The following is a 26,495-nucleotide window of genomic DNA, read 5'->3' on the forward strand; positions in this document are numbered from 1 at the left end:
TCCCTGGGGCTTATTATAATATACTTATACAGAATAAATATAATATATCCTTATCATATATATTAGGGTTGTCCCGATACCAATATGTATTTCAATACTTTTGGATAGTTTTCTAATAAAGGGGACCACAAAAAAATTGCATTATTGGCATTATTTGAACAAAAATCTTACGGTACATTAAACATATGTTTCTTATTGCAATCCAAGAACAATTTTGGCCTTAAATAAAATAGTGAACATACTAGACAACTTATCTTTTATTAGTAAGTAAGCAAACAAAGGCTCCTAATTAGTCTGCTGACGTATGCAGTAACATATTGTGTCATTTATCATTCTATTGTTTTGTCAAATTATGAAGGACAAGGGGTAGAACATTGCTTATTAATCTACTTGTTCATTTACTGTTAATATCTGCTTACACTTCTGTTAAAATGTAGGAAACACTTTTTCCTCTGTTCTTTGGATGCATTACATTAGTTTTGAATGATACAACAAATGTAGGTATCGATCCGATACCAAGTAGTTACAGGATCAAACATTGGTCATATTGAAAGTCCTCATGTGTCCAGGGACATACTTCCTAAGTTTATAAACATAATACACATTTTTTATAAAGGATAAAAGATTTTGTGACGATAACAAATATCGATGTAATCATAGTAGTATCGACTAGATACGCTCTTCTACTTGGTATCATTACAGTGGATGTCAGGTGTAGATCACCCCATTAGTACCGCGGGGCTTTACTAGTACCGGTACACCGTACAACCCTAATATGTGTATATATATATATATATATATATATATATATATATATATATATATATATACATATATATATATATATATATATATATATATATATATATATATATATATATATATATATATATATATATATATATATATATAGGTAAAAGCCAGTAAATTAGAATATTTTGAAAAACGTGATTTATTTCAGTAATTGCATTCAAAAGGTGTAACTTGTACATTATATTTATTCATTGCACACAGACTGATGCATTCAAATGTTTATTTCATTTAATTTTGATGATTTGAAGTGACAACAAATGAAAATCCAAAATTCCGTGTGTCACAAAATTAGAATATTACTTAAGGCTAATACAAAAAAGGGATTTTTAGAAATGTTGGCCAACTGAAAAGTATGAAAATGAAAAATATGAGCATGTACAATACTCAATACTTGGTTGGAGCTCCTTTTGCCTCAATTACTGCGTTAATGCGGCGTGGCATGGAGTCGATGAGTTTCTGGCACTGCTCAGGTGTTATGAGAGCCCAGGTTGCTCTGATAGTGGCCTTCAACTCTTCTGCGTTTTTGGGTCTGGCATTCTGCATCTTCCTTTTCACAATACCCCACAGATTTTCTATGGGGCTAAGGTCAGGGGAGTTGGCGGGCCAATTTAGAACAGAAATACCATGGTCCGTAAACCAGGCACGGGTAGATTTTGCGCTGTGTGCAGGCGCCAAGTCCTGTTGGAACTTGAAATCTCCATAGAGCAGGTCAGCAGCAGGAAGCATGAAGTGCTCTAAAACTTGCTGGTAGACGGCTGCGTTGACCCTGGATCTCAGGAAACAGAGTGGACCGACACCAGCAGATGACATGGCACCCCAAACCATCACCCAACCATGCAAATTTTGCATTTCCTTTGGAAATCGAGGTCCCAGAGTCTGGAGGAAGACAGGAGAGGCACAGGATCCACGTTGCCTGAAGTCTAGTGTAAAGTTTCCACCATCAGTGATGGTTTGGGGTGCCATGTCATCTGCTGGTGTCGGTCCACTCTGTTTCCTGAGATCCAGGGTCAACACAGCCGTCTACCAGCAAGTTTTAGAGCACTTCATGCTTCCTGCTGCTGACCTGCTCTATGGAGATGGAGATTTCAAGTTCCAACAGGACTTGGCGCCTGCACACAGCGCAAAATCTACCCGTGCCTGGTTTACGGACCATGGTATTTCTGTTCTAAATTGGCCCGCCAACTCCCCTGACCTTAGCCCCATAGAAAATCTGTGGGGTATTGTGAAAAGGAAGATGCAGAATGCCAGACCCAAAAACGCAGAAGAGTTGAAGGCCACTATCAGAGCAACCTGGGCTCTCATAACACCTGAGCAGTGCCAGAAACTCATCGACTCCATGCCACGCATTAACGCAGTAATTGAGGCAAAAGGAGCTCCAACCAAGTATTGAGTATTGTACATGCTCATATTTTTCATTTTCATACTTTTCAGTTGGCCAACATTTCTAAAAATCCCTTTTTTGTATTAGCCTTAAGTAATATTCTAATTTTGTGACACACGGAATTTTGGATTTTCATTTGTTGCCACTTCAAATCATCAAAATTAAATGAAATAAACATTTGAATGCATCAGTCTGTGTGCAATGAATAAATATAATGTACAAGTTACACCTTTTGAATGCAATTACTGAAATAAATCAAGTTTTTCAAAATATTCTAATTTACTGGCTTTTACCTGTATATGTATATATATGTGTATATATATATATATATATATATATATATATATATATATATATATATATATATAGCATTCTTCCCTGCTTGGCACTCAGCATCAAGGGTTGGAATTGGGGGTTAAATCACCAAAAATGATTCCCGGGCGCGGCGCCGCTGCTGCCCACTGCAAGGGTGATCCCCTTGATCACCCTTGGCTGGTGATCAAGGGGATGGGTCAAATGCAGAGGACAAATTTCACCACACCTAGTGTGTGTGACAATCATTGGTACTTACCTTTACTTATAAACAGAGGTGGGTAGAGTAGCCAGAAATTGTACTCAAGTAAGAGTACTGTTACTTTAGAGATTTATTACTCAAGTAAAAGTAAGGAGTAGTCACCCAAATATTTACTTAAGTAAAAGTAAAAAGTATGTTGTAAAAAAACTACTCAAGTACTGAGTAACTGATGAGTAACATACACACACATATCATATATATATATATATATATATATATATATATATATATATATATATATATATATATATATATATATATATACCCACCCTTTTTGGATTCACTCGAGGGAGTACTTGAGAGTGCTCCCCCGGGTGATTCCCTCGTGCTACTGGGGGACTTCAATGCTCATGTTGGCAACGACAGTGAAACCTGGAGAGGCGTGATTGGGAAGAATGGCTGCCCGGATCTGAATCCGAGCGGTGTTTTGTTATTGGACTTTTGTGCCCGACACTGATTGTCCATAACGAACACCATGTTCAAACATAAGGGTGTCCATATGTGCACTTGGCACCAGGACACCCTAGGCCGCGGTTCCATGATCGACTTTGTAGTTGTGTCATCGGATTTGCGGCCTCATGTTTTGGACACTCGGGTGAAGAGAGGGGCGGAGCTTTCTACCGATCACCACCTGGTGGTGAGTTGGCTGCGATGGTGGGGGAGGATGCCGGACAGACCTGGCAGGCCCAAACGCATTGTGAGGGTTTGCTGGGAACGTCTGGCAGAGTCTCCTGTCAGAGAGAGTTTCAATTCCCACCTCCGGAAGAACTTTGAACATGTCACGAGGGAGGTGCTGGACATTGAGTCCGAATGGACCATGTTCCGCGCCTCTATTGTCGAGGCGGCTGATTGGAGCTGTGGCCGCAAGGTAGTTGGTGCTTGTCGTGGCGGTAATCCTAGAACCCGTTGGTGGACACCGGCGGTGAGGGATGCCGTCAAGCTGAAGAAGGAGTCCTATCGGGTTCTTTTGGCTCATAGGACTCCTGAGGCAGCGGACAGGTACCGACAGGCCAAGCGGTCTGCGACTTCAGCGGTCGCAGAGGCAAAAACTCGGACATGGGAGGAGTTCGGGGAAGCCATGGAAAACGACTTCCGGACGGCTTCGAAGCAATTCTGGACCACCATCCGCCGCCTCAGGAAGGGGAAGCAGTGCAGTGTCAACACCGTGTATGGTGGGGATGGTGCTCTGCTGACCTCGACTGCGGATGTTGTGGATCGGTGGAGAGAATACTTCGAAGACCTCCTCAATCCTACCAGCACGTCTTCCTATGAGGAAGCAGGGCCTGTGCAATCTGAGGTGGGCTCTCCTATTTCTGGGGCTGAGGTTGCCGAGGTAGTTAAAAAGCTCCTCGGTGGCAAGGCCCCGGGGGTGGATGAGATCCGCCCGGAGTTCCTTAAGGCTCTGGATGTTGTGGGGCTGTCTTGGTTGACAAGACTCTGCAACATCGCGTGGACATCGGGGGCGGTACCTCTGGATTGGCAGACCGGGGTGGTGGTTCCTCTCTTTAAGAAGGGGAACCGGAGGGTGTGTTCCAACTATCGTGGATCACACTCCTCAGCCTTCCCGGTAAAGTCTATTCAAGTGTACTGGAGAGGAGGCTACGCCGGATAGTCGAACCTCGGATTCAGGAGGAACAGTGTGGTTTTCGTCCTGGTCGTGGAACTGTGGACCAGCTCTATACTCTCGGCAGGGTCCTTGAGGGTGCATGGGAGTTTGCCCAACCAGTCTACATGTGCTTTGTGGACTTGGAGAAGGCATTTGACTGTGTACCCCGGGAAGTCCTGTGGGGAGTGCTCAGAGAGTATGGGGTAACGGACTGTCTTATTGTGGCAGTTCGCTCCCTGTATAATCAGTGTCAGAGCTTGGTCCGCATTGCCGGCAGTAAGTCGGACATGTTTCCAGTGAGGGTTGGACTCCGCCAAGGCTGCCCTTTGTCACCGATTCTGTTCATAACCTTTATGGACAGAATTTCTAGGCGCAGTCAGGGCGTTGAGGGTATCTGGTTTGGTGGCTGCAGGATTAGGTCTCTGCTATTTGCAGATGATGTGGTCCTGATGGCTTCCTCCGGCCAAGATCTTCAGCTCTCACTGGATCGGTTCGCAGCCGAGTGTGAAGCGACTGGGATGGGAATCAGCACCTCCAAGTCCGAGTCCATGGTTCTCGCCCGGAAAAGGGTGGAGTGCCATCTCCGGGTTGGGGAGGAGATCTTGCCCCAAGTGGAGGAGTTCAAGTACCTCGGAGTCTTGTTCACCAGTGGGGGAAGAGTGGATCGTGAGATCGACAGGCGGATCGGTGCGGCGTCTTCAGTAATGCGGACACTGTATCGATCCGTTGTAGTGAAGAAGGAGCTGAGCCGGAAGGCAAAGCTCTCGATTTACCGGTCGATCTACGTTCCCATCCTCACCTATGGTCATGAGCTTTGGGTCATGACCGAAAGGACAAGATCACGGGTACAAGCGGCCGAAATGAGTTTCATCCGCCGAGTGGCGGGGCTCTCCCTTAGAGATAGGGTGAGAAGCTCTGTCATTCGGGGGGAGCTCAAAGTAAAGCCGCTGCTCCTCCACATCGAGAGGAGCCAGATGAGGTGGTTCGGGCATCTGGTCAGGATGCCACCCGAACGCCTCCCTAGGAAGGTGTTTCGGGCACGTCCGACCGGTAGGAGGCCACGGGGAAGACCCAGGACACGCTGGGAAGACTATCTCTCCCGGCTGGCCTGGGAACGCCTCGGGATCCCCCGGGAGGAGCTGGACGAAGTGGCTGGGGAGAGGGAAGTCTGGGCTTCCCTGCTTAAGCTGCTGCCCCCGCGACCCGACCTCGGATAAGCGGAAGAAGATGGATGGATGGATGGATATATATATATATATATATATATATATATATATATATACACACACACACACACACACATATATACATATATATATATATATATACACACACACATATATATATATATATATATATATATATATATATATATATATATATATATATATATATATATATATATATATACATACATTGATATATGCAGTATATAATTTATATTTATTTGTTTTGCCGTTTTTGTTTACATGTTAATAGTGTTTTAATGAATATACATGCATGTTTAACACATATAGATTCCTTTCTTTCATGAAGACAAGAATATAAGTTGGTGTATTACCTGATTCTGATGACTTGCATTGATTGTAATCAGACAGTAGTGATGACAAACGTCCACGTTTTCAAATGGAGGAGAAAAAAAGTTCCTCCTTTTTAGTCTAATACCACATGAAAGTGGTTGGTTTTTGGCATCTTATATGTCCAGCTTCCATATTCGTTTTTATACACTTGACAAGAAATACATTGGCGGCAAACTCCGTAGCTTGCTAGCTTGTTTGCGCAGGCTTTCGGAGACTCTTATTTTGAAAGCGCAGGCGCGATGGAGCGGCACTTTTATTGTGAAGACAGGAACTGTGCAGTCAGTCTTTAGGCTTTTGACGGGGTGTACGGTTGAAATAAAAAATTGTCTTTTTTCCTTCACACTTTTGATTGATTGATTGGAACTTGTATTAGTAGATTGCACAGTACAGTACATATTCCGTACAATTGACCACTAAATGGTAACACCCCAATAAGTTTTTCAACTTGTTTAAGTCAGGTCATGTGACCCCTGGCTCTGTTTGATTGGTCCAACGTCACCAGTGACTGCATCTGATTGGTGGAACGGAGTGAACGTCACCAGTGACTGTATTTGTTGAAACGCAGGCACTATGACAGACCAAAACAAACAAAGCGTGCATTAACAGATCGATAAAAATTAGTAGCGAGTAGCGAGCTGAATGTAGATAAAAGTAGCGGAGTAAAAGTAGCGTTTCTTCTCTATAAATATACTCAAGTAAAAGTAAAAGTATGTTGCATTAAAACTACTCTTAGAAGTACAATTTATCCCAAAAGTTACTCAAGTAGATGTAACGGAGTAAATGTAGCGCGTTACTACCCACCTCTGCTTATAAATGAAGTCCATGCGCCGCTCCTTTTGAACAAAAGCATCGATAACTTGTTTATAGAAGTCTTCCTTATCCTTCTTCAGTTTTAAAAATCTCTCTGTCTCGATGGAGATCTTCCTTTAATTATTACCTCCTGTTTCCATTGAAAGTCCAGTTTAGAAAACTGTTTTATTTTAGATATGTAATCCTCCATGTTAAAAGTCCAGGCGAGAGGAAAAAATAAACGATCGCTGCTAACTGTTGCTGCTTGTTGTCACTTATTCTGCAGCCGAGTAGTCGCAAGAATTATCGCTGGGATCACTACCGCCCTCTACCACAGCCGTTTAATGATTGCTCAGCACAAGAAATTTTGTTACACACATACAGTTGTTGACAAAATACACTGTACATTATATACCTCAGCTAACTAAACTATGGAAATGTATAATATAATTCATATAGCAATACGGTCTCACTGCACAGCAGGCCAGCAGTTAGCCGAGTCCGCAATCCATGGCGAGGCTCAACTGGCTGCTGATCACCGCAAGTCTCTTCTCAGTATTTGAACGGCAAATGTGAAAATTCAGTGATTTTAAATAAAAATAATCTAAAACTAGTGAAGTTAAATGGAAAATAACTTCATAGTATAATCACTGGATACATATAACAATTTAATAATTATTTTTTCTTTTTACATTTTTTTTCTTTCCATGTTGGCACGTGAGGCCCCGCCTCACCTGCCTCCCCTGACTGCACGTCACTGATATAGATATATATATATATATATGTATATTTATGTATATATATGTATAAATATTGTCCCTTCTTTCTTATTTTGCAGATGATCCTCAGCGATATCCTGCGCTTCCTCTTTGTCTATGTCGTCTTCCTGTTTGGATTTTCAGCAGGTACTCTTAAGTGTAATTATGACAAAATTATTATTTTTTTGTGTTATTATTTTGATTAATTTGAATAAACTTTAGCTCACAATTTGCTTTTGGATCAGGACAAAATAATGCACTGCTCTGAGAATACAATCTATGTTCTAAATTTGAGGTGTCAAACTCTTTTTTTATTGAGGGCCACTTGGCAGTTATGGCTGCCCTCAGAGGGCCGTTTGTAACTGTGAATAACAATATATCATTATTGAATGAATGTATTATATATTTTTTTACGGACACTGTAAAAAAAAATCTGTAGATTTTGCAGTAGAACCTGGTAGCTCATTCACCAAGATTGAACTGTAAAGTTTACAACGATTTTTACAGCAATTTGCTGTAAATTGAAATACACTATTGTTTCAATGGTAAAATTCTGGCGACTGAGCTACGAGTTCTTTTTATAATGTACATTTTGATGTATAACTTGCTCTGAAATTATAAGTCAAGCAGTTATTTAAGTATTTATTTTTATTGAAACTTTTTTGGGAGTTTATGATAATATGATAGTAAAAATGTATTCTATTTTCCTGTGCTTTGGTATTGTTTCCTTTCCAGTGCTCCTATTTTCAGCTCTACTTCCTGTATGTCTCCTTTCTTTTGTCACCTGTTCTCCAGTGTGAGCGCTGGCTTCCTCACCTGTCCCTGATTGGCATTCAGGATGCTTTTACATGATCCTTGTTTTGCTTTGAATCTCAATGCAGCATTGCTTTTCCCTATGCCTGCTGTGCCTTTCTGTGCACTTTCCTGCTGCACTATATTTTGTAGTTAAATACATTTTACCTGCACGTCGCCCGCCATCTCTACATTCTGAGGTCAAGACCGCCAGTCCCATAAACTGTAGAAATGTTGAAAATGTAACTTTTCGGTAACACTTTAGTATGGGGAACACATAATCACCATTAATTAGTTGCTTATTAACATGCAAATTAGTAACATATTGGCTCTTAATTAATCATTATTAAGTACTTATTAATGCCTTATTCTGCATGGCCTTATTATACAACCAGTAAGCCATTAACTAAGAGTCTTCCCTCAATAACCTCAGAATTATTGCTTATTAGTAACCCTAACCCTTATATGTTCCCCTAGTGTCCAAATAACTCTAAATTAAGTCTTTGTTACTTTAATAAGCAACTAATTAATGGTTCTCTATACTAAAGTGTTACCAACTTTTCTATTGAACTGTGCTTGATTGATTTTGATGTCTGTCAGCGTAATTGACATACATATAATAATAATAATCATGAATAATAATAATGGATTAGATTGTAGCGCTTTTCTATCGGGTAGATACTCAAAGCGCTCACAGAGAAATGAGAACACATTATTCATTCACTCCACATTCAGACTTATAATAATAATAATAAAATAAATAATAATAATAATGGTGTTATTGAAATGATAATAATTATAATAGTGTTATTGACATGATAATACAAATAATAATGATAATAAAAATAATACTTGTGTGATTGACATGATGATAATAATAATTATAATATTAATATTTGTATTATTGACATGATAATAATAATAGTGTTATTGGCTTGATAGTAAAAACAATAATGGTAACAAAAATGATAATAGTAATAATAATAATTGTGTGATTGACATGATGATAATAATAATAATAATAATAATAATAATAATAATAGTGTTATTGACATGGTAATAAAAATAATAATGATAACAAAAGTGATAATAATAATAATAATAATTGTGTGATTGACATTATGATGTTTGTGACAGCGGTGGTCACGTTGCTCATCGAGCCCCCAGCGGAAAACAACACCAAAAAGCAACAGCGCCTCTACGGACCCACCTACCCCGAGGCCGAATGCGTCAAACCCACTTTCTATAACATCTCCTACACCACGCTGCAGCTCTTCAAGTTCACCATCGGCATGGGTGACATGGAGTTCACCGATGACTACAAGTACAAGGAGATCTTCTACGTGTTACTCATCTCCTACATCATCCTCACCTACATCCTGCTCTTCAACATGCTCATCGCCCTCATGAACCGCACCGTGGAGAAGATCACCGCGGAGAGCGCCAGCATCTGGAAGCTACAGGTCGGCCATGCTGTGAACGGGCTCAAGGAGCAGCATCTGCAGATTTGACTTGATGTGTGTGTGTGTGTGTGTGTGTGTGTGTGTGTGTTTTCAGAGAGCCATCACCATTCTGGATATGGAGAAAAGGTTGCCATTCTGTCTGAGGAAGAGGCTTCGCTGCGGGGTGGATAAAAACCTGGGCACCACCTCCGAGCAAGACCGCCGACGCTGTTTCAGGTCAGTTTCATCCATACAAATGAGGGGTTCCCTGAGCCAAAATTTGAAATTGTTCCAATACCAGCAAACAAACAAACAAAAAAAACATGTATGGGATGATATCGGCTTGAATCTAATATCTCTGATACAAAGGAGTCCTGCAGCTTGTTTACTTCTGTAAAACTAGACAGGTTATGACCTTTCACGCCAGGTCATGTTCTGTCCTTGTGTTTAGTATTATTCTCCTTAGTTTAGTGTTAGGTTTTGCTCCTTTCCTCCTTTGTTTGCATTTTCTTGTTGCTCTGCGCATTGAGTTTTCACACCGCCAATCAGGACTCACACCAGTTGCCAATCCTAATCACTCCCCTGTTTAAACCCGTCCCAACATCATGTGGACGCTGGGCCATTGTTTGCTACATGCAACTGTTTTGTTGGCCATGAACATTTCCCAGTAGCTTGGCAGTAGAGATGCGCGGTTTGCGGGCACAACCGCAGAGTCCGCGGATGATCCGCGGATCGGGCGGATGAAATAAAAAAAAATAAGATTTTATCCGCGCGCGGGTCGGGTCGGGCGGATTAATTAGATTTTTTTTTTTAAATTTATTGATTTTTTTTATTTATTTTTTTTTTGCGGGTGGCAGTTAAACCAATTCGGAAATATATATACATAGTTAAATGTTGTTACCCACATACGAAAAACGAGCAGGCACCTGCTGCATATGCCACAACAGAAGAAAAAAAAAGAAAAGAGATGGACACTTTTACGGAGCGGAGAAGGGACGCCTCGCCGGGGTCCGGGACCGAGGCCCCTTCCCCCGAGAGGGCCCCACCGGGAGCCGTAGCTGAGGCGATCCGCGAGAAGGGCCCGACGCACGTCCAGGGTCACTACCGCGCCCACCGCACCGACACCCCGCCTCGTCCGCCTTCGCCGCGGCCGGCGTCACGCGCAGCGGGTAAGCAGCTTACCTGCCCGCCACCCCCGTGGCCGGGGGCTCGTAACAGGGGTCACTCTGCGCGCTCCGCCCGCGCAGCTTACTTGCCCGCCACCCCTGTTGCCGGGGGCGCGTAACAGGGGTCACTCCGCGCGCAGTGCGCTCACGAAAGGGGTGGGGCTCACCCTGGTTTATATAGAGAGCAGGAAAGGTGGCCATGGAAGTCGGAACCCGCTAAGGAGTGTGAAACAACCCACCTGCCGAATCAACTAGCCCTGAAAATGGATGGCGCTGGAGCGTGGGCCCATACCTGGCCGTCGCCGGCAGCGAGACGCGCTTGGAAGTGCGCTCAGCGCGGCTCCCATATGATTGCGCACTAGTGTGCGTCTGGGTCGTGACAGCGTGGCACGCGAAAGTCTGTGCTGCATTGGATCAGTCTCCTTTCTTTAACAGGCAAAAGCTTTATAACCTCAGCATATCTGCCAACTTTTGAAATCAGAAAAACCTAGTAGCCAGGGTCCAAGGGCCGCAGGCCCCGGTAGGTCCAGGACAAAGTCCTGGTGGAGGGTTCAGGGCTTCGCCCCCCGACGCAAAATGATTATTAGCATTCAGACAGGTTAAAATGTTGCTAAAACCATCACTTTTCTATCAGTCACAGTGACTTTTCAAAACAAAAATATTACAGCAAAAATCATATGGGTTGATTGGCATGTTTATTCTGTAAGCTAACTTCAATAGTTTGAAATTATTTTGACAGTTAATGCCAGTTATCCTGTCAACCTTTCACAAGACTTCAATTTGTTAATTGAAAGTATAAACAGTATAAACACTTTTTACAGTAAACAAATGGTAAAACAGTACTAAACAATTCCATTAAAAAAAAAATTGGTGTCATTATTAACTTTCTGTCCAAGCTTGTATAATCTACTGCCTATCTATCACAATTATCATACTGTAAACATGGTAAGCTAACTTCATTAAAATTAATAGTCCTGTCAATAGCATGGAATTACAATTCAAATGTAGTTTTTTTGTAAGCCTTTCAAAAGAATTCAAAATATGAAAAATTAATGAAAATTAATTTAAGCCATCAGACACTTGAAAAGTGGCACATCACATCTCTAATGTAATCATTTGAACTTTTCAACAGAAATAGCACTGCAAAAATATTAAGGACATACTTCTGTATTTTGGTAGTTATGCTGTCAACATTTAACAAGATTTCTTCAACTTGGACTTGAAAGCATAAATAGTATAAACACTTTTAACAGTATGTCGTGCTGTGAAATACAGCCGACAGGATTGCGCACCAAACACGAAGCAAGGCCAAAGCGCATGTGGTGCAGGAGAACAAAGGACTTCTTTCATTTAAGGTTTGTGATAAACCATCAAACTCATTCGTTAAAAGGACTCTATAGTAATATAAAGCAAATTTTTCTGGACATTATCATGCAAGAAAAGTTTATTTTTGGGACCGCGATCACCGCGTAATGATTCTTAAAGGTTGCATTACAAACATTTAACTGTCCCATGTGATCAGCCAGTGCGATTGGAAGTCCATGCTCAATTATTGCCTCCGTAAATAAAACTTCGGCATTTATCACATCCAAAGAATCTGTTTGGGCGACGAAAAACGTTGAAAGTTTTCCACTTGTATCGCTAGCAACGGCATTAGACTTGTGTTTTTTTGTCCCAAAGTGGTCTTTTACATCGCTAATTCCTCCGTGTCCGATCGAAAAATCTTGTCTGCACAAGGTGCAATTCGCGTAGTTTTCACCCTTTTTTTTTTTTTAATTAATGAAAAACCGTATTTTTTATCACTGCAACGTAACCCGGAATAGGTTGATGAAAACCGTACGAATTACGGGAAAACCGGAGTAGTTGGCAGGTGCCTCACTAATGCCTTGCATCGTCTGTATTAGATATAACGGGCGGGTGCGGGCGGATGGCGGGCGGGTGCAGTTCTGATCAAACGTTACATCGGGTGGATGGCGGATGGTTGACGACTTTCTGATGCGGTTGCGGATGAAATATTTGCCTATCCGCGCATCTCTACTTGGCAGTAGCTTCACTACTTTTTGAACGAGTAGCTATTCCTGTAGCCTAGCTACATTTAGACCCATGTCGCGAGGTAGGTTGCATCAAAGCTACAAGCCACAAAGAGAGAGAAAGGACTGTGAATCCAGGCTAAAAATGCAATGACCTGGATGAACATCCATACATACGGAGAAAATCCATGATGATTGGTGTTCGTATGATGAGTCACAATTGGCTAAGATTACGGCGAAACATTACGGACTGACCAATAAGAGGCAAGGTAAGGCGGGTCATCGAAACCAGGTAGCAAAATCATAACAAGACACTCATGTAATGACGACGAGGGGGTCGGAGACAGAATGTCAAGACTTGGACTTTGGCGTGGTTTGTTTTCCCGAGATGCATAAGAATTGGACCGGACATGGCGTGAAGTTAAATACATGATTTAATAATAGACTATAAAAAGTACACACAAAAGGCGTGCACAAGGCTAATAAAACAAAACTAGCACAAAGGCAGAACTATCGAAAAAAGGAACAAACAAAAGGCGCTCACAGCGGGGGTACAAAACAGTGGCTTGCATTAAAAAAAAACTTACGTGGCAAGAAAAGAGCAGCATGAACTATGACCTGGACAGAGTAAGCAGCGTGTCAAGAGTGCAGAGCATGAATGTGATGTCGCCAGGCCGACCAACAGAAAATGACAGGCTTAAATAGTCATGTGGTGATTGAAAACAGGTGCGTGAGTTCAAATGAATCAGGTGCGTGAGTCGTGAGGACAGGTGAACTGATTGGTAGTCATGGAAACAAAACAGGGAGTGAAAAAACAGGAACTGACAGAGTGCAAAAACCAAACAGAACATAGCCAAACTAAACATGATCACCAAGACATGACACAGAAGGACGCTTCAAACTGACCACTCAAAAAAAAGGAAACCTAATTAAAAATGGCTGAGGGATTTTTTCTCGCAGATTAGATTTTTCCTTTAGTGATGACAACGTCCAGGAAACCCAGAATAATGCGTGTCCTTGGCCATATTTAGACAAATGTATGTGTTTAGAGAAAACAATGCCCAAAACCTTAATTGTAGTTGTTTACTCTGTAAACCAAAATCATGACTGCTCTCTTCATCTAAGACGTCCAACACAAATTTAGGAACACACATTAACGTGATGTGAGTTCATGAAAAGTTTTACTGCACATAACCATTAACAACTGTTCCTAAACAACACACAACACACTCTTGGATCTGAAATCATTATATTCTGTTTTTATTTACAAATTACACAACGTGCCAACTTCACAGGTTTTGTATGTATATATATATATATATATATATATATATATATATATATACATACATACATACATACATACATACAAATATTTATATAAACATATATACATACATATATGCGGGACGGCGTGGGCGAAGTTGGGAGAGTGGCTGTGCCAGCAATCTGAGGGTTACTGTTCAATCCCCACCTTCTACCATCCTAGTCACGTCTGTTGTGTCCTTGAGCAAGACACTTCACCCTTGCTCCTGATGGGCCTGGTTAGCGCCGTGCATGGCAGCTCCCGCCATCAGTGTGTGAATGTGTGTGTGTGAATGGGTGAATGTGGAAATAGTGTCCAAGCGCTTTGAGTTCCTTAAAAAAATGTAGAATAGCGCTATACAAGTACAACTCATTTACCATATATACAGTATATATATGTATATACATATACATATATTTATACATACATATATATATTTATAATATATATTTATACATAAATATATATATATATATATATATATATATATATATATATATATATGTATATACATAAATATATATTTATATATATGTATACATATATATCTATATATATGTATATATGTATACATATATATATATATATATATATATATATATATATAAATTTCACGACTGGATTTGTTGCACAGGTGGCATCCTATGACAGTTCCACGCTGGAAATCACTGAGAGCGGCCCATTCTTTCACAAATGTTTGTAGAAACAGCCTCCATGCCTAAGTGCTTGATTTTATACACCTGTGGCCGGGCCAAGAGATTAAGACACCTGATTCTCATCATTTGGATGGGTGGCCAAATACTTTTGGCAATATAATGTTTGTAGCTTTTCTGTAACAAGCTACTTTTGCCGTGTAGCTTGCTACAATTCTCCAGGGATAACTTCCTCTATAGCTTAGCTACATTTAATCGAGCGTTACTTGTAGCTTAGCTTAATACATTTTCCAAGTAGCTTGCCCATCACTGGCTAGATATAACAAGCTACGTTTTTGTTTTATGTTATGTTTACAGTTGTGAGTCGGCTACACTTCACAAGTGCATATAAGCAACACATGCCTGGATCTTGTTGCTGTGATATTTAGAAATACAACTTTTCTTACCTGCAAGCTGCCTACGCTACGGTCCTCTGCATTACTGGAATTTCAAATCACCACAACATGCCAGCATACCACAAGACAGCCAGTTAACATCTAAATGTCCTCCAATAAGCACACATGTAAATGATCTTTTCTTGTATTCTTGTCAAGTCATTTACAAAATGTAAACATGGCAGGCTATAGGCTACTAAGAGCTAGCAGCTACACAACAGCTAAGCATGCAATCTAGACATACGTAACAAGTGTCCGTCATTGAACAATATTGCAGTCTAAATTATGACATGTTTCCAATATAAACAACTACACATTAATTATAGATGCATAGTACTTACATATACAAAGTCTCCAAGGCAGAAGCTTTACTAGAAAGTGTCTAGTGACAAAAGTGTCCATATCGTTCAATTCTTTTGTCATGCCCTTAATTTAAGGAATTATTGTGACCACAAAAATTAACGCTCCACTTTAAAAGCATAAATCTGTCATAATGTTAGTGTTTTTCATACCTACTATCGTTCTGTTAGACTAATTTCACTTGATCAAACCTTTTGTAACATTCTACACTACAAAATATTAACAGTGTGTACTACGACTCTTCTGATATCGGGTTAATATTGTGATCGGCCAACCAGTTTGATCAAAAGAAATTATTCAGAGAAATATTGTCGGTATGAGAAACTCCTAACCTGATTTTAAAGTGAAGATTTGTGCTTTAGTGACACCTAGTGGTTATATTAATACAAATAAAAAATAGGGCATGACACGGAAAGTTGATTGATGCAAATACGTTTTTTACTGGATACTTTCTAATACGTTTCTGTAATATGCAACAATATTTATTTGAAATGTGTTTATTTTGACAAAGGTGTTGTTTTAGACTACAATACTGTCCATTTAAGGACACTTATTACATATGTCTAATTTGTGTGCTGCTAGCTCCTAGTAGCCCATAGGCTACTATGTATACATTGTGTAAATGGCTTCACTAAAATACATCTCGATGTCAACTGCCTTAACACAAGTAAACACGCTGCAGGACTGCTTGTAGTGGAGCTTATATTGGAAATGTTTACTTGCAAGCGGATATCTTCTCTTACTTTTTTTCTGATATCAGACTGATATACAATATCAGTATCGGATTGGGACGCTCCAAAACTGAAGCATGGGTGGTTTATATGAAAACACCTGTCCTAACTGGAGAGTTGCCCACAGATGTGTGAATGGTTGTTTGTGTGTGCTCTGTGATTGGCTGACCATCAGTCCCGGGTGTACGTGGCTTCTTACCCCGAGTCAGCTGGGACTCACCCCGTGACCCGAATTAGGACTTTGTGTAGAGCTGACAAAGCAACCTGTATCAGTGTTCTTCCTCCACAACGATGAACGTGTCCTCCTCCTGTCATGGCAGAGTGGAGGAAGTCAACTGGAACAAATGGAACATCAACCTGAGAAACATCAGCGAGGAGCCAGGTTACTGCGATCAAACCCGTCAGATGGCCTCAGACAACCAGCCTGTCAGAACAAACCGAGGTGCTGCTGCAACTTCAACGCACTCATACTAGTATTCTTTCCCCCCCCTTTTTAACTGTCGTGAACACTTCCACTTTGTTCCACAGGGAGGAGCTGGATAAATTTATTTTCAGAGAGCAGGAGAGGAGCTTATGAGTCCACTGAGATGAGGGACATCACCCACACATGAAGTAGCCATCTTATATTGCAACATTAATTCTTGGACGGGTTATGTTTTGTTAAAGTCTTCTTTTAGTGGTGCTATAATAACATACAACGTGGTCAGTTGTGATCATGATTTTCATTACAACAAATTGTACGAGTTGAGAATAGAAAAATAACAGATTTGCTGTGAAGTGGAAAAGGGTAGGTAGGATTAAATAAATTCTGCATCTCCTAATGTATCATATTGTAACTGTATGCAAGTTTGAAATAAATCTAAACCATAACCAAACAGCCTACTCTGTCTCTACTTTGGAAAGAAAGGCAGAACAAACATCCCATTGGTGGTTTATATATATATATATATATATATATATATATATATATATAAAACACACACACATATAGATGTGTATGTATATATATATGTGTGTTTTATATATATATATACACACACACACACATATATATATATATACACGTGTGTATACATGTATATACACGTGTATATATATGTGTGTGTGTATATATATATATATATATAAAACACATATATATACATCATATCTATATAAATAAAGATTGATTGATACATACACATATATATACACGTGTATATACATGTATACAACTATATATATAATATACATACATAAATATATAATATATACATACATATATATACATACAATATATATATATACGATATATATATCATATATATACAGTATATATATATATATATATAAAATCTAATAAACATTTTTATTTATGACAAAGACAGTTTAAATATCTGGAATAAAGATTTAAAAAAATTCACTAACAAGATGTACTACAATATTTATATGTACAAAAATTAAATTCCAAAAAATAGATATTTATTTATCACCAAGGCAGATTAAATATCTGAGGTCAGGTATAGATAGAATATATTCATTCTTTGCTAACATTATATAGCACAGATTTTCGTTGTATTTAGAATAATGGAATGACACAAAGTATACAGTTTTTAATAATAATAAAATAAGACAGATTAAATATCTGAAATCAAGGTTAACAAAAATCGTCTTTTTTGCTAATAGGATAAAGCATAGATTTTGGTCATATTTACAATGATCAAAAACAAAAAATAAAAAATCTAAACAAATCCAATATTAAACACCTAAAATCAAGTAATATGGTTTTCCTATCAGTATTTTATAATGATAGTATATTTTGAGAAAAAAAAACGATTGTCACCTAGTAGGTTACGTTGAGAGTAAGTTACCATGGTAACTGGCTGAGTTTACTTACCTGTCTTTTGCAACGGAAAACCCTGAATCCTTCATCTCAGGCTTGATATACTCAACATTTTCACTTGACCTGCTTTTCTGGAGTACGCCCCAGGACCAGTCAACTGTCAATCAATCACATGTTAACAATTTGCAGTCACACCTACTGTCAAATAGTCTACAGTATAGATTTTTGGGGGACGTGGAAGGACAGGCACTGAGAGAACATGCATGACATGACGAAGCTCCAATGGAGGGTTTATGATTGTTTCAAAATGAATGCAAAACATAACCCAAAGAGTGTCTCAGACCAGGTGAAAGCATAAATTAGAATTTTATTTTATTATTACAATATTACAAAAAGAGTAGCACAATTCTCACGCTCTTCTTGCTTCTTCATCATCTTAAAAAGATGACAAAAGATAGGCTGTGGACCTTCTTCCTTTTCACAGCAAGGAGGAAAAACAAAAACTTAAATACCAAGTGAATCAAGTATTATAAATAGTCACGACTGCAAACTGAAGCTTTGAAACCTGGGGGTTGGGGGAAGTTACAGCTCAGTAACTACACATTGCTAAAATATACTTTAGAATTAGAAAATATCACTTCTTTCCTTGCTTCTCATAACGAATCACTAAGGAATTGCTTGGTCTAGTCAATAAAAAGAAGACAAAGAAAGAAATGCTGTGTCTGTGTATGCTCACGTCTTTCTTCCTTATTATTTGGGGTTGTCATTAAAACCATGCTTGAGGAAAAGTCCAAGGACCAAACAATTAAGGCTTTTTAGGGGTCGTTAGGTGAACAAACAATTGTGACACACACGCGCGCACGCACACAACCTGGCAACACTCACACTCATCGTTAAAATGTTACAGTAGTCTAGTAGGTAAGCCAGTGTACAATAAAATAAACAATGCATTTGCTGTTCAACTTATATATATATATTTAAAAAAAAAGACAAGTCTGTTGTTTTTACTTCCTGTGATCTTGCAAGTGATCAATTTGGTCTTCACATGAGAATCAGTAGCAACGACACTTCACTTGAAGTAACACTATGTACTTTATGTACTCTTGTTTGGCCTGCAAAGCAAATCATCTCCACATTCAAGTAATATATTTGTCATGGTTCCGGAAAAAGAAATGCTGTGTAAAATAAAGTCAAACAAATGGCACATCTCTCAAACAGAACCGTCAGTGTTGGACTTTGGCTGATGTTTAACTTTAAACGTCACAACCGAAGCCTTCCTGGCCCGGTGACACTGCACTTTTTTCCTTTTTCTTTTGAAACACCTGAATTCATTGCAGCATTTGAAGCAAGATGGAGCAGAAATGCGCTCCCTCCTGGCTCCTTGCTATGTACATACAACCTGATGGCGAGGAATCAAGTTTCAATATCACACAAATAAATAATGACATGTCATTCTGCGTACGTACGTACACACACACACACACTTTCCTGGCTTGATTTGGAAGTCTTTTCTTGCCTAATCATCTACAGCCAGAAATTCCTCAAATGTAAAAACAAAACAGAAGGAAGGAATCAACTTTTCTCTATTTACCTTGCAAACTAGGGATGTGCTGATCAGCATCGGCCAATTTCATGAAAAAGTATGTGGTCGCCATTGTCGATTAATGCCTTTTAATGACGATCACAAACGCTGACCCCCTCTGGCTAACACTGTATTTTTTTTTAGATCCCAGCTGACTGGCTAGCAGTTAAATGTGTATCTCCATACACAGTGTGAAGCCGCTCCCCTAAACTAATAATCACCTCCATTACGACAAATAAACGGCATTTTTTTAGTATCTTATGTAACATTATCACTGGAGGTTGAGGCTAAACATGTTACACACCAAGAGCAAGCAGGAGCAGGTATGCCAATAGCTAAATGAGTTAGCAGCTAAGGTAGCTTGAAACAATATAAGAAATAAGTGCTTAGTAAAGTTTAAGAAGTGTTGATGGAACCACGTTGCAGCAGATATTAACCTTGAATTAGCAAATAGATTAATGAAGTAGATTAATGAAAGTCTAAAGAGAGGATAATATAACAACTGTTGCTGTGTCAGCATTATCACAGTCAGTACACAACACTTCAGAGGAGGGCGGATCGATCCATAAATTGGTAGTGTCAACACAAAGGACAATATCAGTATGTGATCAATACTAGAGTGATTAAGTTAATATTTTTAATTTCTTAAAATATATATATTTTTTGAGTGTTTGTTTACCAATATAGGGAATAACTCATTGGACGGCGGAGGGCTTTAGTGGCAGAATAAGGAACTAGTATGAATATTGTGTTGACATTGTTAAACTGTCAATAGCACTCACCGTTAAAACAGAGAAAAATGTACAGTTAATACATCTGATCAGTATCAGTATTGGTATCGTACAATCTCACTCATGGATAATTGGTATCGCAGTCAGCAGCATACATCCTTGATCGGAACATCCCTACTGCAAATGTGTGAAGTGGAACTGACACAGGATCTGTTGAGATCCAGGCGCACGCTGAACGTGAGGCAAGAAAGCAGGGAATGACACAGTAGATTTGTCCTAAATATTCCAGGTAAAAGCATTCACTAACAAAAAAAAAACTAATAAATAAAAGAATTGATCACTTGCAAGATGTATCAACAAAGAATACTATTCTTCATGAAGGAAACGTATTCATTTAAGACTAAAGAAAGTGTTGGAGACAAAGCCATAGCTTATCTGTACCCTGGATGCTGGATGAGAGCACTTCTGCCATCCCCGACCTCCCTGCTCACAGGGGGTCCGTGCATCTTAACCATCAACCCTAGATTCTGATCGCGGAAATAGGGCGCCTGGAAGTCCCCGCCCATGTAATCTGTGGTTTGCATCAGATTAGTCTGGGCAGAGGAGATCGGTGGTAGCCGGTAATGGGGAGGCCCAGGGGGCCCGCATTCTAGCGCGGCGCACCCCCCTGGGCCTGCCCCGTGGAATGGCATGGCTACGTCCTGAGAGCCGGAGCTGTCGCTGTTGGGCGTGGGGAGGATGCCGCTGTTCCAAATGTGGGACTGGAAGTAGTGGCCGTTGTTGTAGTGGGCCATCATGCCGTTGTTGACGGGCGGCGAGGGTGTGGGCCGCTCGATAGGAGGTTTGAGTACATACGGCTGACCCACGCACATGTCTGCAGGGTAGCTCATTCCCTTAAAATGGAAGGTGGCTTCCCTCGGGGGCTGCTTGCTGGGTTGGTTCACGCAATTCTGAATATGGTGGGTCAACTGAGGCTGATTCCAAGAGCGCATATTCTGTTGTTGCTGATTGGCTTGTGGTTGCAGATGCTGTTGAGGGTGCTGTTGCTGCTTGAGATCTGTGTGGTTGGAAGGCAAGTGGTTCATGGTCACGGTGGGTGGAGCGAGGGCCCCTACCGGGATGGTGGCTTTCTCATGAGGGCCAACGATGCAGTTGGGTGGGGGGAAGCCGGAGGCGGCGGAGTTGTTGTACATGGACACCCTGGAGCAGGCGTTGATGAGCAGGTTGCGACTGATGGGGCTTGGGTTAGCAATCTGGCCCTCGCATAGGGATGCCGAGCCAGCACTGTGGGCCCGAGCTTGGCAGAACTGGTTGATCTGGTGCACAATGGTGCTCAAGTCCGGCTGGCGGCCGTGATGCAACCCTGTGGCCATGGGGAGCGGAATGGTTGAGGTAGAGACGGTCACATTGGGCGGCACGTCGCCATCCGGCAGCTTTCTGCTCCCCTGCAGGCCGGGTGGTGCCTGCTGTTGCTGCTGCTGAAGGTGCTGCTGCTGCTGGAGTAAGACAGTGGAGGGCACCTGAGGGTGACCGAGGGCTGGGTGCTGAGAGACAGTCTGCAGTCTAGGTGGGCCCTGAGGGTGCTGGGCCATGGTGAAAGGGTGTCTGAGTGGCATCTGTAGAGTCTGAGGTGCGTCCTGCGGTTGCAGGGCTAAGCTCTGGTTGGACAGAGTCGGGTGATGGTTTAAAGTGCTGGTCGAAGCCACTTGGTAAGGTCCGCTGAGGTGGTTCATGATGACTTCAGGGTGCAGGCGAGCCCGGCTGCCGGCGAAATCCTTGAGGATGCCCTTGACGGCGGGCACCTTGACGATGGCGAGGAGGCCGGTCTTGGAGCTGGCCTGAGAGGAAGGGTAAGGGCTGTAGCGCTGGCCTGATGTGTCCAGCCCGTTGACTGTGCGGCGCACGTGATTCCGCTGGGGGACCTTGACGCTGTTGGGGAAGATCTTGATAGTGAGGGGGTTGTTGGCAACCTTCTTAGCATAGGCATCCAATTCTGCAGGGGTTGGGAAGGGGGTGGATCTCATCCTTTGAGTGGTGTCCCCTGCAAGAATAAAGTGAAAATCGTATTTATTAGAAACGCAAATTCTTTCGCTAGCATCAACTTGATTTGAGACAGTTCTGTATCATTACAGTTGGGTCCCAACGCCATTTTTTTTTAGAACAATACTCTTAGTTTTTGACAAACAAACACAACCATCAGACAGAAATAAGAAAATGGGGTGGCACCATCCTCGTCACTGTCATTGTGTCCTTGGGCAAGACACTAAACCCACTGCCACTCCCTCTGGTGAATGAATGTTAATGTTTCCGTCAGGGCAGCTGTGGCTACAAATGTACCTTACCACCACCATAGTGTGAATGAATGCTGGATTCTCAGTGTAGCTAGAAAACAGCGCTATGTTAATGTACTTCATTATTAGTATTATTGTTGCTTTTTTTTTTTTTTTTTAATACCTTTTTGGGTGTAAAATGTGTGGCAATGATGTTCCTTGAGGCTGTATAAAGAGCGCGACGTGACAGCAGACGAGTAATTAGATACATCAGCAGAATCTCTGATCTGCATGGAGACTTTTCTGGCTTCAGCTAGCAGACGTTTGTTACACCTGCTAAGCATCCAGGCTATATTTAACCAGTCAAAGTGACAAGATGATTGTGTTTGTACGTGACTGAGCATGTGTTTCACTTAGCAGCCCGTTTGAAAGAGCTAAGACACAAAAAAAAAGATATGCAGGTGCTTGATAATGTCCATCCATCCATTTCCTACCGCTTATTCCCTTCGGGTTCGTGGGGGGCGCTGGAGCCTATCTCAGCTACAATCGGGCGGTATTGCTGCATATTTTTTGAAATACCATATAACTTGTTTTATGTTGCAATTGAGTTGGTTGCGTTCACAATGGATCCAGTTCATGCCGACGCTCCTTTGACTGGCTGACTGATGTCGACATAAGCGGTTGCCGACATAACTAGCTGTTGCTTGCACATTTACTTGTGACTTTGTCCACAGACATTAAGTGATAAATGTTTTTTTAATCCACGGCAGTTTGTTGACATATTGTACAGTGGAACCTCGATTTGCGAACCACAGGCCAAATAGAAATATGCTGTGTTGTACAAAGCTCGCCTCATTTACAAACGTTTCATCCACTCATTGTGTGCCTCGCAGCCCAGCCGGGCTGATTGCTCTCTGATGCACATTCAGTCAGGACAGCAAGTGCTGTCGTTAGCTACTCTGCTACTTTGTGTGCTTTTTAAGTGTTTTTGTTTTTAGCTTTTTTACATTTTTTCTAGTTTTGCTAGCTTAATATAAGTCGAAAACAAACAATGGACAAGTGATGTGTGGTTTCAAACATTTAGGAAAAATCTACAGCATTGTCGACACTGCCTCCTCCCGTCGAAAGAAATATCTCCCAAACATGTCGCTTTTATCTCGTAGAATTCAATCGGACCATGCTTGTGTCTGCAGCGATCACTTTGTAAAATGTTTGTTTGAACATTTGATTTGTTTGAGAAACTTTCTGTGATACAATCAAGGTTTTTCTCTACTATGTTAATTGTGTTTAATAGCAGAAATAAATGTAAGAAAAGGACAAGAGATCGCATTCGTTTGTGTTCTTTTGTGGTTGCTATGCCTAAATATAACTACAAAGGCCTACTAGTGCAAATAAACTAACGTCATGTTAAGTCCTAGTAATAAATATTGTGATTGTTGGTCCAATCCACCCAATTTTTGTTGTCCATTTTCATAACAGAAACTAAAAGCTTGTCGTTGTGGCTTGTGCAGCCCTTTGAGACACTTGTGATTTAGGGCTATATAAATAAACTTTGATTGATTGACTGACTTTTGAGTTGTTGTTGTGTAGGAAAGCCAAGTGCTATATTCAACTCTGATGGCCACATTATTGCATCTTTGGTGATATTTGTTATAATCAAGACAATATCCTTAATAGTATTAATAACCTAGATGAATAAATCTCTCATAGGCTCAACAGCATACTGAATCTTTATATCACTAGCTACAGGGACAACTCTAGCTATTTAATGAGACAAAATATGAATTTCACAACATAAAAACTTAGACTTAGACTTCCTTTTTATTGTCATTCAAATTTGAACTTTACAGTACAGATAAGAACGAAACTTCGTTACATAAGCTCATGGTAGAGCAGGATAAAAAAGCAATAAGGTGCATATATAAATAAATAGGTTACTGTACAGATAAATATATTGCACTTTTTCCACATGCGTCCATGTTTATTGATGTATGTTATATTGTCTTTTTTATTCCAGCGAGTTAATCCATTTTGGGGGGAGTTGAGGGGATAATTTAATTATGATGCGTTCAAGAGTCTTACGGCCTGAGGGAAGAAGCTGTTACAGAACCTGGAGGTTCTGCTTCGGAGGCTGCGGAACCTCTTTCTAGAGTCCAGCAGTGAAAACCGTTCTTGGTGGGGGTGGGAGGAGTCTTTGCAGATTTTCTGAGCCCTGGTCAGGCAGCGGCTTTTTGCGATCTCCTGGATAGGAGGAAGAGGAGTCCTGATGATCTTTTCCGCCGTTCTCACCACTCTCTGGAGAGACTTCCAGTCTGAGGCATTGAGGCTCCAGTCCAGACAGAGATGCTGTTGGTCAGCAGGCTCTCTATAGTGCCTCTGTAGAATGTGGTGAGAATGGGGGGAGGGAGCTGTGCTCTTTTCATCCGACGCAAAAAGTGCATGCGCTGCTGAACTCTTTTTACAAGAGCTCCGGTGTGTAGGCACCAGGTTATATTGTCAGTTATTTGCACCCCCAGGAACTTGGTGCTACTTACTATCTCCACCGCTGTGCCGTTGATGAAGAGTGGAGCGTGGCTGGACTGGTGCTTCCTGAAGTCAACGATGATCTCCTTGGTCTTGTCGACATTCAGGACCAGGTTGTTGGTTCTGCACCAGTCAACCAGATGTTTCACTTCTTCCCTGTAGTCCATGTCATTGTTGTCACGGATGAGGCCCACTACTGTCGTGTCGTCCGCATACTTCACAATGTGGTTAGTAGTGGACCTGGCGCAGCAGTCATGAGTCATCAACGTGAACAGCAGCGGACTCAGGACGCAGCCCTGGGGGGAGCCGGTGCTCAGGGAGATGGCACTGGAGGTGTTGTTGCCCCCTCTCACAGATTGGGGTCTGTCTGTGAGGAAGTCGAGCAGCCAGTTGCATAGGGGGGTACTGAATCTAAGGGGTGCCAGTTTGCTCACCAAGTGCTGTGGGATGATGGTGTTGAATGCTGAGCTGAAGTCCAGAAACAACATCCGCACGTGTGTGTCCTGCATACAACTGCATACATGAATTGTATCTGAGACTAACATTTGTACCAGAAAATTAAATGGTTAAAGCATCACGATGATAGCAGCACGGCACTCGTTTATCAAACACGGTGCTTAGCGAGCAACGCATGAAAAAGTCCAACATTGTCTTTCATGAATTATTACTTAGTTTGTTGAACCCATCAGATTTAAAGTCTTAATGTGCCTCCAATATTTTCTACTTTAAATCCTTGTGTCGAAAGAAGTGAGGTCGAAGTGAGCAGTAACGTCTTGGTGATATAAATGGTTTAAATCTTTCAAAAATTATTTTTCTTAAGAGTGTATAAATCTACTCATCCCATTTTAAATCATTTTCCATGATCACTTTTATAGTTGCCTCAAATCCTTTCAAAATACGCACAAATTTGCAGTGATTTGCACTGATACAGGTGAATAAGCAGTAGCCTAATGGGACTCTAGACCATTGCCTAAAACCTAGAACAGGCTGGAAATTCTTCTGGGTCACGTGATTGCAACTCAGCAATACAGGTTACTACTACCATGCTTTTATTTTAAAGCTGACTTGGGTCTGAACAGGAAGTCACTGTGTGCGCGTTATTACACTGCATAACTATACATTTGTTATTTTGCTGTTTTTTCACGCTGCTCA

At 41.0% G+C, this 26,495-nt stretch overlaps 2 protein-coding genes across 5 annotated transcripts in view; one reads left to right on the top strand and one right to left on the bottom strand.

The window, feature by feature from the left end:
- The window catches only part of trpv1 (transient receptor potential cation channel, subfamily V, member 1), a 42,223-nt gene extending 24,938 nt beyond the window's left edge, over positions 1-17,285 (top strand). For all 3 annotated transcript variants that reach the window (XM_061963307.2, XM_072913830.1, XM_061963308.2), the window contains 5 exons: positions 7,582-7,648; positions 9,431-9,756; positions 9,851-9,972; positions 16,736-16,857; positions 16,944-17,285. In XM_061963307.2, the coding sequence (XP_061819291.1) occupies positions 7,582-7,648; positions 9,431-9,756; positions 9,851-9,972; positions 16,736-16,857; positions 16,944-17,026 (720 nt within the window). In that variant the 3' untranslated portion in view covers positions 17,027-17,285. The remainder of the gene's footprint in view (positions 1-7,581; positions 7,649-9,430; positions 9,757-9,850; positions 9,973-16,735; positions 16,858-16,943) is intronic.
- A 1,320-nt stretch (positions 17,286-18,605) lies between these two features.
- Positions 18,606-26,495, bottom strand: part of fam222ba (family with sequence similarity 222 member Ba) — a 93,629-nt gene continuing 85,739 nt past the window's right edge. For both annotated transcript variants that reach the window (XM_061961941.2, XM_072913831.1), the window contains exon 3: positions 18,606-22,591. In XM_061961941.2, the coding sequence (XP_061817925.1) occupies positions 20,982-22,591 (1,610 nt within the window). In that variant the 3' untranslated portion in view covers positions 18,606-20,981. The remainder of the gene's footprint in view (positions 22,592-26,495) is intronic.

Source organism: Nerophis lumbriciformis, linkage group LG09 (genome assembly GCF_033978685.3).
Source record: "Nerophis lumbriciformis linkage group LG09, RoL_Nlum_v2.1, whole genome shotgun sequence".
In the NCBI taxonomy this organism is placed as follows: domain Eukaryota; kingdom Metazoa; phylum Chordata; class Actinopteri; order Syngnathiformes; family Syngnathidae; genus Nerophis; species Nerophis lumbriciformis.